Source organism: Pistacia vera, unplaced genomic scaffold (assembly GCF_008641045.1).
Source record: "Pistacia vera cultivar Batoury unplaced genomic scaffold, PisVer_v2 Contig202, whole genome shotgun sequence".
Lineage (NCBI taxonomy): Eukaryota > Viridiplantae > Streptophyta > Magnoliopsida > Sapindales > Anacardiaceae > Pistacia > Pistacia vera.
The window spans coordinates 194661-206188 of NW_022196005.1; the positions used below are offsets into that span (position 1 = coordinate 194661).

Below are 11528 nucleotides of genomic sequence, written 5' to 3' on the forward strand. Positions count from 1 at the left end.
TCTCTATCTTTTCTCTTCACCACAAACTGCTGCTACCAACTCTTTCGTCCAAAACAATTCTTAGCCTGAGTGAAGTCGAAATTCTCTAGCTCTATAACCGTAGCAAATGGATTCTTTTGAAATTAATAATGTTAAAGATTGAGAAGCAAATGCATCCTGAAGCATTCCATCTTTCGGAAGTGGCAAAATTGTCAGGTAATGAGGATATGTGTTCTTCTGGTCATGGTCTCACGATTTTCCACTCAACTCCCACTTGCGTCGAGAATTCGGTAAATATTTCAAGAACGTAACAGTTGTCTTGTTAGCCCGCACTTGTTTTCATAATCGGAAAACGCAATAGTTGTCTTCTTTTGTACAAGCAGGGCAGTGCAGGCTCATGATGTATAGCAGAAAGAATACTGGAGGATTACTATGAAGAGTTGTGGAGAAGAGCAAAACGACTGAAAACACTCGTCGGTGTGAGGTGTGTACAGAGAAAAACAGAGCAAACGTCAAGAGAGGTAGTCAGGTGGGCACACATACATCTTGCAAAACCAAGCTTTGCAGAAGAAGTCTTTAATCATCGAAAAATTCAAGTCTCTGAAAACGGCGATAAATCCTGAGGGACTGAGGAGATGGGTACGGAAAAGTAAAAGAAAGTACTAATTCTGACGAGAAAGTGGTGAAAAATTCATCCCCTGTAGATGACATGGAGCAAGGCAAGAGTTTGCAACAGATGATCGAGGCTTTCATTGCAAGGAGCATAAGTTTCGAATAACAGAAGAACACTCGGTGATTTAATTTACGCAATCAGTACCATAAAACTCTCTCTGTAAAGTGCTATGTCACATAAAGCATGAAAAATAATGTCATATGTATACATCAAAGACCAGATTCCAGGCTGAGAAACGAGAATCTAAATTGATGTCAAAGCAATAGTAATGGAGTCAGGGAAGGGCATTTCTTGAAGACTGGATAGGCAAATAAAGAATATCACGTTTTGCCATGTTATAGATTAGAGAAAATTAGAAATAAGTTAGGAATGTATTCTAAGTTCTGTTCTGTTAAAAAGAAAATGCATGGTGGCCGTGGTCTAAATTCTAATCCTGTACGCTAGGTGCTTCGAATTTGGAAAAATGCATTACAAAAAAGGATAAGGGTAAAAGGTAAAAAGCTGTTTAACACTAATTGGTGACGCCTCTATGTCAGAAATATTATATAATATATATATTATATTATATATATATAATATAATATAATATATATATATTATATATATATTTTTTTTTTTTTTGCGGTAAACCCGGGTTGGTTGGGTCAGTTTGCACACACTAACTAATCCCGGACCCAAAGAGTAATCTCTTAGTACTAAGAAAAAAATACTAACTTTTCATAGCCCCAGATACAAATTTTGATTCAGAAAGGCACTGGGTGGGGCATAAGTTCAATGGTCAAATACGGATGAGTCGCTATTCTGTTATAGACTTTTCTTTTTCACATAAAGTAGCGGAAATCTTATCTTGAGCATAAGCGCCTATTTGATATTCTTTTTGATAAGAAACAAAAACGTGCAGGAAAGCACAAAAAATAAGAAGCTTCAAGAGCAAGCCGATGTACTCTTATATTCCATTTTCAGATGTGACAACAGAGGAAGTGGCAACCATCAAATTCATTCCCCAAAACCCCAGGGATTGGCCGTGTGATCAGGAAGTTTGCTCTCTCCTTGAGTTCCTAGATTCAATCATGGGACCACCTACCATAATAACATTGTGGTTTACCACGGTTGTAGAGTATTCAAGAAACTCAAAGATTAGTTTAGGTGGCGACAAACTAAGCCATGGACCTCAGACATTAAGTTTAGATGCACAGAAGGTGGCGTGTATTACTTGGTTACCAAAAAAAAAGAAGAAGAAATTTCAATCCCTCACAAATGCGCTTGAAACTGACCAGTTAACGCTATATAGTAGGGGTGGAGCTACTCATCATGGCTTACCCTCAAATTTTTAAAGAATATTAATTGTATAATTCTTGGATTTTGGCTACCCAAACAGACTTAATATACAATAGTTTTATTTACACCTGACCATAAAGAAATTCTGGATCCGTCTGGCTTAAAGTAAGCACATACTAATGTGAAAGAGGAACGACATAAATAATTGGACGATGAAGAGTTGGGCACTTATAGGTGTTTTTCAATCAACAACTGATTTCTCTATCCATCTAAGGTAAAACAAAAGCATTTTCTGAGATTTGTGGCTCCATTACTCTTTAAGTGGAGACAGGGTTCTGGTGGTTAGTCAAAGCAGAAATAAGATAATTGAGAAGGAATGCAGTCCCCCAGCTAGATGCAGGTGAGTAAACACCAGGAATGAAAGGTGTTGGGTTGGGTTACCTGGATGACCCATTTTAGTATAGCCATAGTTAAGCATTATGCCCATAAGGACATGGCTTATATTGTATATATATATAGATATAATTCCTAAATATTGAACGAAATAGTAGTAGTTCAAGACAACAAGTATAAATATTTAGGAAATGGACCAAATTTCAATACATAAAGATTTAAATATATATATATGATTAATTACCATTTAAATGTGTAGTAAATCAAAATTTTCCACAAAATTGCAAGAAATGCACCTCTACAAAATAATGAGTGAAACTTAATTCATAATCTAAGTGAGAGCAAGATGGCAAAAAACCTGCAGTCCGAGTACACACCAAGTGGTTTGGATTCGGATGACCAGTCTTTCTTAGGTAGAGAAGCCGAAAAGGTCCTCCGACTCTCCGAATCTGTACGAGTGAGGATTTCATGTTGTACGAGGATGGGGAGGGCCGAGAAACGTTAATTTCGGCCTCGGGGTAGCTGATTCCCCCCCCAACCAGATATTTGGATATATTATTTTTATTAGATTTCCCTTATAAATTTTACCTTTTAGAGTGGAATACAAAAGAATTATATATTTATAGAGGTGAAGAATGAAAAAAACAATTTATACATAAAGTTATTTTTGTATTCACCAAACCTTGCATTTACTTCTAAAGATTAATGTTTTATTTAAAAGATTAAAAATAAAAAAAAAGTGATAAATAAAGACTCAATAAGAGAATAATTTCACGATTTACCCTATATTTCAACGAACGCCAAAGTGCCACCATTTTTTTTATGACGGGGGGTGTCAGGGCAAGCTTACACCTATGCTCAACTAATTTTCGGGATCTCTAAAATTCAATCAGATAAAGAGCTGTTAGTAGGAACCCTATTAGCAACGAAGAAACTTGAACTACAGTTGGTATGGGCTACACCTAGTTACAATCGATGATGGACTCGAAAGCTCAAGATCTCAAGCAATACACCAACAAAGTATCGCTATCGAACAGTCATCACCTAAAGGTAGGTTAAAAGTCCTCACCATTCCTCTACATGTTGTTTTCCCTGCTCTCACTTCCACCGATAAATCTCCTGCCGACATAAAATTATGTAGTCTTAGGCTTTTATTGTTGTTTAAAAATCTCTCTCTCTCTTCGTCTCTCTCTCTCGCACCAGCGCCGTTGATCTTTAGGTTTGGAACAAAAGTATCACGCTTGTCTTGATTTGTTGTTTCTCAAGAAGAATCTGATGACTCTTTGTAAGCGGATGGTTAAAACAAAAAATAGTTACATAAGATCGAAACAATTTTCTTTCTCACATCCAAGTTTTGAACTTAATTTAAAAATTGTATTGGTAACAATAATAATAAAATCCTCAAAAAAGGCCTAAGTTTAATCATAATATAATTGATATTTTGTTAATAATCTGAAATATATAAGCCTAAAAAAAAGGGCAATAATATGTCTTCTAAAAACTTTAAAGGTCTATAAAAATACAAAAACTTGGGATATAATTGTATACGACTTTATTTTTCTTTAAATATAAGATTTAGAATAATTAAAATGTTTATTTATAATATTTTAATGTATAACCTTCCTAGCCAGGAATTCGTTTGCATTTTTTTTTTTTTTTTTTTGTGGTATCTAGGGTGTCTGGGTCAACTTGCCGCATCTTATTAATAATCTCTCGGGACCTAAGTTAAACAGGGCTAAGTAAGCTTCAACGGTACTCTTATTAGTAAAGTGAGAATTCGACCTTCAAAACTTCTGAATAAACATCACAAGAGTCTCAAACGAAGGTCAAGCTACCTAAAATATGTTTGTGCCATCATAGTTGGGACTGTGAGAGTACTTGTGGATAAATCATAAAAGAATTACCAGACTTCTGCACTGAATGACATCACACCAAGAAAAATATATGATTTTCTGTCTGTAAAATACTTACCTCTTGTTTGGACCTTTTCAATCTGCCATATTATGCACCAGCTGTTGAAGAAGTTAAGCAGATGATTAGAACAAAGGGTTTTTAGCATCCGAAAATTCAGCTTTTAACGGGATTAGGATGCAAATGGAAGATATATAGAAGATGGAAAAAGAGAAAATGAAAAACAAACAAGAGGCAGGTATGTGCAATGAGCGAGAGTAGTTGCAAAATCCATTTTACACTCACTTTGGGAGGAGGTGATGATGATTTGTCGAGAGGTTGCCAAGAAGATAAGAGGAGCACTTGGAGGTGTACAAAATGTTGGAGTTGTCGATACTGTCAGGCCTAATGCGTAACACGAGGCATCGGGTCCGCTGCTCGGATCAGCGGTGCCAATCCCTGGGACTGGTGGTGCGGACGCCGAGCCGTAGTGCGCTTTGGGCTTTTTACAGTATAACCGCTGTAGGATGTTAAGTATAATTCTTTATTGGGTTGGGCTTAGGAATATGAAATCCTTTGTAAATAGGTTTAGTCCTTAAACATAGTATATAAACATACTTTCTCTTGTTGGTGAGGAAACAATCATAGGGCAATTTATTTGTAACAGAGAGGTGAGCGATATTGAATAATATTGACTCAGAGGATGTGCCCATAAGGTGAACCAGGGATAAACCCGCATGTTGATTTTGCATTGTTTATGTTGGATTTGTTTACTGTTATTTTGTCTGGTTTGTTGTCTCTTTTCGTCACAAAAGAGACATGACATATAGTATGGGGTTCCCCTTACTAAGACCATGCAATGAAATACAAATATAATCTGAAAGACAACATAAGCAATAATGGAAAATAGGTACCGATATATGTTAATCAAGAGGTAAACGACTTTTTCCACCCAAGGTTGCCTAATGAATGCGCGTCTACAATCGCTCGTTTGTAATGAATTAGGGGGTTGGTGGATAAGAAGCTTTGACGAGGTTTTGATTAAGGCTTGATGATCGGAAAAAGAATAAGATGCGGATTTGAGTAGTAAATATGTTCAGAATGTGGCCTAGAGAGATAGTCGGAATATAAATTTGGTGAAAAAGTGGTATTTGAAACTTTTTTTTTATGAGAAAATCATAAGTCAAACCTTGGGGTGGGAAAAAAGTGCCGTTTTACTTTACTAGTTCTATTCATAACCACACAGTCATTGCATTCAACACTTGTGTTATCAAGTCATAAATAAGATCAAAATTAATTAATTTGAATTCTTTTGAAACGGACAATATAATGTACTTTATCGTCTGGGTTACAATTTACAAACAAGTATTTTTCCATAGTTTTGTATTGTATCAATTTACTCTTATGTGATTTTTGTTGAAGAATATACTCGGGGGATGGTTCAAGAGGTGATAGAAAATGTGGATGTCACATAAATCAGTAATTATCACAGCTCCAATCAACATTTGACCACGAAAATGGCAAATATTACTACTTTCTGTTATGTATCTTCAACATTAAATTAGTTTTAAGTCATCATCAGGCAAATTCTTTCCCCACGTTTCATCAAGTTAAATGGACTTATAAAGTTTTTTTTTTCTTTTTTCCTTAACCGTGGTATCTGGGTCAGTTTACGCACACTTCAACTAATCTCTAGAGTTTATGGAATACCCTACAAACCCAATAAACTAGGTAAGTCACAATTATGCATTGTAGTAGGTGACTCCAAGGTTTAAACCCAAAAAGTCAACTAATGGAGCACACCTGCTTGACCACTAGGCCAACCCCTTGGGTTGTAGGGAAGCTACTTGATGAAGAGTAGACAAATTCAAGAGTAAAACAATATCAATATGATTAAGAGCTTCCTATTACTCCTACTTGCTTGTGTGTATATATATATATTCAATCAAACTTTATGCCTTATTTACATTATTTGAATGTTAATAAACCAAGAACTGCCACACTCACATAAGATTATATCAATAAATTAACAGTAATATTACACTGACAAATCTTTTTTACTAACTTTCTCTCACAAATCCGATTTGATAGCTCGTGATTGATTAGCTTGCAAATGAGTCCTGCATATCAACAATGGGTCCTGCCTGACCAAAATTATAATAAATAATTATACTCACTAATGCATTATTCTACATTCTAAACTCCTTCCCTAATCCCTTTAATTAAAATAATAATAATCAAATAAATTTGTGTTACACTAACATATCCTTTAAATATAATAGTTTCAGAATTCAGGTATACTATATAAGCTTATAATACATTTAGTTATGATTAAAATAACATATTGATCAGCTATCAATACATTGGTTAGGTTATAATCAATTTGTTTTTTTACAAATTGACAAACAATACAATTAATGAAAACCCACATGAGAAAAATTTTAATAGTTTTAAACTGGGTTATAATGGATCAAATCAATTAAACTGGTATTAATTCATAGGTTCGAATCCCCCTGACTATTAAGATTTAATCGGGTGGTCATGGTTAGGGTGTAATTCTAGTTGAGCCGCTTGCGAGCTGCTCGGGCTCTGCTCAAGTCAAGCTCCTGTAGCTCGTGTGTCTAGTGGAGCTGAGTTCGAGATTCTCCATACTCGGCTTGAGCAACTTGCAAGCTTACTTGAGCTTGACATTGAGGGGAGCTATAAAATTTTTGCAAATTTTGGGGAGGTCTATATTACTTACCATTTTGTTTTCTAAATTATATAAAGTGACAAAGTCATCCTCTTCAAATACTAACCTAGTTCTTCGTCTCTCAGCCAACACACTCCTCTCCATCGACTCACTCGTAGCACTTGCCTCCATCTCTGACCAAAATCCTAACCTAGTTCTTCTTCTCTCCGTTGACTCACTCCTCTCCTCCTTAGTCTTATGGTGGTGGAGTCTCAATTGAATGGAAGGCTCTGAATTTCAGTTCAAGTCCATATGTGTAAGATGTGTTGTTCATTCTAGGTTGTTGATGTGAATTGCATGGATTTCCTTTCCTAATGTGGTGATAATGTCTTCCTTATTTTTTGATGATTGCTTTGTTCTAAGGTTTGTTGGTTTGGCTCTCTATTTGTGTGATAGTCTATTTAGACTGGTTGTTCAATGTTATTCTTTCAGTCTATACAAGTTGTAGTACTCTATCTTGAGTCAGGTGATTCAAGTTTGAGCTCGAGTTCAAACTCGATTTGGCTTGATTACCACCTCATCGAGCTTGAGCTTCATTTTGACCAAGTTGTAATTGAGCTGAGCCCGAGCTCAACAGTTGAAGCTCGATTGAGCTCAAGCTCCAACTATTGTAGCTGAGCCTAACCCAAGCTTCTCAATACTTAGTTCAGTTTGGCTAGATTACACCCCTAATCATGGTGGTGGGATGCTGTGCTAATCACCTACAGAGATTAGTCGAGGTACGTATATACTGGTCTGGACATCTTGTTTTAAAAAAAAAGAAAAAATTAAATTACTTGCGGTATACATAATTAGACTACAATATTTTTTGTCATTAGGATATATATAATGACTACAATAGTTTTGTAATTAATTAATGTAGCAATAATTCATATATTAAAATGATAAATCTTATAGTAATCTAATTTATTAGAACAGATTAATAGAAGCTAGAGATTAACCCGTTTTACAGATAGACCATTGACCTAGCTAGCCATATTATTGGAGAAATTAAAAAAAAAAAAAAANCAAGGTGGGGTTTGGCCCCAGTGCAGGTGGCTGTTTATCCTCTTCAACATACTGCCATAATCCTTGTCCTCTCAGGAACGTTTTCATTTTGACAGCCCAAATGTGATATTGATCCCCATTGAAGGTTGGAGGAGATAGAGAGGTTGAGGGTTGTGCCATTGAGTCAGTTTAAGTGATGCTTGGAACTCATTTCAGCGTAACAGGGGTTGAGAAAATGTAGAAGAAAGATGAGATTTTCAGGCCCTTAAGATCAATGAAGCTCTGATACCATTTGTTGGTTCTTGGAAGAGAAGTCTAAATGTAAAGGATGAATATTTGCAATGAAGGAGACGGCAAAAAGACCCTTCTTAGTCTATGTATTTCATTCATAAAACAGAGTCATTTATACAGACTTTTTAACACTGTATTACCTACTGCAATATAATAAACCTATTACAAATCAACTTTAGCAAAAAACATGCACCTAACCAAGTCTAAGTCTCAACTAAACAAGACACAAAATCTACATTTAAATGGCTAAATATCTGCTCCACAACCACTGCAAACTTAACAAAATAAACATGAGCTATAACTTTGGCTCCAAAACATATTTGAATATCCACCTGAAAGGTTGTCCCATTTCCAGCAGATTATCACCTACATCATCGGTAGCATCTCTATCTTTTCTCCTCAAACAAACTGCTGCTACCATCTCTTTGGTCCAAAACCAATTCTTCTCCTGAGTGAAGTCGAAAATTCTCTTGCCCCACAACCGTATCAAATGGATTCTTTTGAAATTAATAACGTTAAAGTTGAGAAGGCAAATGCAATCCTGAAGCATCTCCATCTTCGGAAGCTGGCAAATTTGTTCAGGATAATTGAGATATGTGTTCTTCTGATCATGGTCTTACGATTTTCCACTTAACTCCCACTTGCTGTCAAGAATTCTGGTAAATATTTCAATGACTCAACAGTTGTCCTTGTTAGCACACGCTTTGTTTTGATAATCGAAAACGCAATAGCTGACATTCTTTTTGTGCAATCAGGAAAGTTTCTAGCTCATGATTCTAGCAGAAAGAATCCTGGAAATGATTACTATGAAGAGTATGTGGAGAAGAGCAAAAAGACCGAAAACTCTCATCGGTATGAGGTCATGTACAGGGAAAAACAGAGCAAATGTCAAGAGAATATAGTTAGTGTGGGCACACATACATCCTGCAAAACCAAGATTTTTAGAAGAAGTCAATCAGAAAAATTCAAGTCTCTGAATGGCAATAAATCTTGTCGGGAACTGTGGAGATTGGGTACGAAGAAGTACAAGAAAAGTACTAATTCTGAGGAGAAAGTGGTGAAAAATTCATCCCCTATAGATGACATGAGCAATGAAGAGTTCAACAGATGACCGAGGCTTTCATTGCAAGGCAGCATATGTTTCGAATAACAGAAGAACACTTTATGATTTAATGGTTACTCATATATTAGCATAATCAAATCATTGCTCTACTTTCTTTTTTTTCTTTTACGTTACATAAAAATCTTTCTGTAAACTGCTATGTCATATCAGCAATGAAAAATAATGTCATCTATATACATCAAGACCAGTTTCTCGGCTGATCAATGAGAATCTGAATTGATGTCAAAAGCCAATGAGTANCTAAATTTCCTAGATGGATTGTGGTCAAGCTGTGGAGATGAGAGGATCATAGTGTTCACAACCAATCACAAACACAAACTTGACCCTGCATTGTTGCGCCCCGGTCGTATGGATGTGCATGTCCACATGTCCTATTGCACTCCATTTGCATTCAAAATTCTGGCCTCCAATTACCTTGGCACCACACAGCATCCACTTTTCATAGAGATTGAAGAACTGATAGTGGAAACCAAGGTGACTCCAGCAGACATCGCAGAGCAGCTGATGAAGGATGAGGATGCTGAAAATGTGCTCAGAGGCCTTATTGAGTTTCTTGAAAATAAGAGGAGAGAAAATGATGAAAATAAAGCGAGCGAAGCTGAAAAGGTGGCAATAGAAGAAGAAGGTAAGCAACAACTCGAGGAAAATGCAGTTGGAGAAGGGACAATAATAATTGAATAAACACGGTAGCTTGAGTAAAGTGTAATATAGAGGTATGCAAGAAACAGTAGTTTCTGAACAAAATTATGGCTACAGTAGTAGGCTTTGGCCTGAAATATTATTGTTATGATGGATGATAATGATTTAACCACTAGGTACTGTGCTAGGATATTTGCATTGCATTTTCTAGACTTGTCATGGCCAAATAAAAAGCTCTTTGCGCACATGTTGTGTTCCCTAAAACTGCAGGGTGATTACCTAGAACAAAAGTAATGGAATTTTGTTTCAGAACGAAATTAAATAAATCTCATACCACAGGACTCGTTTCAACCAATTGCTTATCCCACTGGTCAATTGTTTATTTTTAACTCTACTTTAAACGTGATGTGATGAAAGGTATATATATTCAGTCTCATTTTCATCTTGCAGCGACAGTGCAATTTTGTCCATAATATATAAAAAAAAAAAAATCTGTAACTACCATATATCAGTTCAAAAAATCTTTCACGGGCAAAGACGTCAGCTTATTCTTGGTTTCATGTACATCTATGTACAATAATTGAACTGGTTTTGAATGACTACGGGAAAGTCATAGTAAAACTCTGGATAAAGCCATGGAATTGAAGGAAGTTCTTCACATGAATGGAGGAGAAGGCGAAACAAGTTATGCCAACAATTCTTTGATCCAAGTCTCTCTCTCTCTCTCACTCACACAATTTATATCAGAAATTTTTGTACTATTTTCTCTAGTTGAGATAACCATTGATTAATTGTTCCTCTCATTTTGTTTTTTAAGAAAGAAGCTATGTTAATACCTTTCGTCTATCATCCACTGCTCCAGGCCGACTTCCGTCGCTGCTCCATTCTCATCGTCCTCCTCCTCAGTCGTCATCGTCCTACTCTACTTCTCCTTAGCTTCACCTTCCTCTTCAGGTACGATTTTCGCTTTTTTGATTATTTATTTGAATGTTTTAGTTTCTGTTTAGTTGCTGAGAAAATTAAAGGACGTTAAAGAAAGTTTGAGATTTTTTATGACGTAATTTTTGCAGAGGTGTTTGGACAGTGTTTATTTTGTTATTGGATAGTAATTTTTGGATTTTACAGATCTGATTCGGTGGTTTTGGTTTGTACTTTCTGTTTGGTTGACAAGAAAGTGCAGGAAAATGCAAAATAAAATAAAATTTGAGTTTGATACTGTAATTTGTACCAAGGAGTTTGAAGAGTGTTGCTTTCTTAATTGAATTGAAATTTTTGGATATCTGTCGATTGAGGAATGTTTGATTGCGATGAATGAGGCGGGGATTTTTCCCTTAGTCTGCGATTGGACGGGGACGGGGACGTCGTTTCCGCGCGGGGCGGGGACTGAGATTCCCCATCATCATCCCCGTAGTGGGGTCGGGGAATGGTGACGGGACAGGGTATGGGAAGTCAGGCCCCACCCCCTTGTCATCCCAGTTAGCACTGATGTAGGAAAATCTTGAATATTTTAATAGTACTAGAATTTTAATTCATTATTTTAGTAT

General features: G+C 36.1%; 2 protein-coding genes across 2 annotated transcripts; both read left to right on the plus strand.

The window, feature by feature from the left end:
* The first annotated feature begins 8712 nt into the window (after window positions 1-8712).
* On the plus strand, window positions 8713-9333 carry LOC116128715. Its single transcript, XM_031414467.1, has 2 exons — window positions 8713-8818; window positions 8906-9333. The coding sequence occupies exons 1-2, from the start codon at window positions 8713-8715 to the stop codon at window positions 9331-9333; spliced, it is 534 nt and encodes a 177-aa protein (XP_031270327.1).
* A 231-nt stretch (window positions 9334-9564) lies between these two features.
* Window positions 9565-10339, plus strand: LOC116128716 (AAA-ATPase At3g50940-like). Its single transcript, XM_031414468.1, has one exon. The coding sequence runs from the start codon at window positions 9565-9567 to the stop codon at window positions 10024-10026; it is 462 nt and encodes a 153-aa protein (XP_031270328.1). The 3' UTR covers window positions 10027-10339.
* The last annotated feature ends 1189 nt before the right edge of the window (window positions 10340-11528 follow it).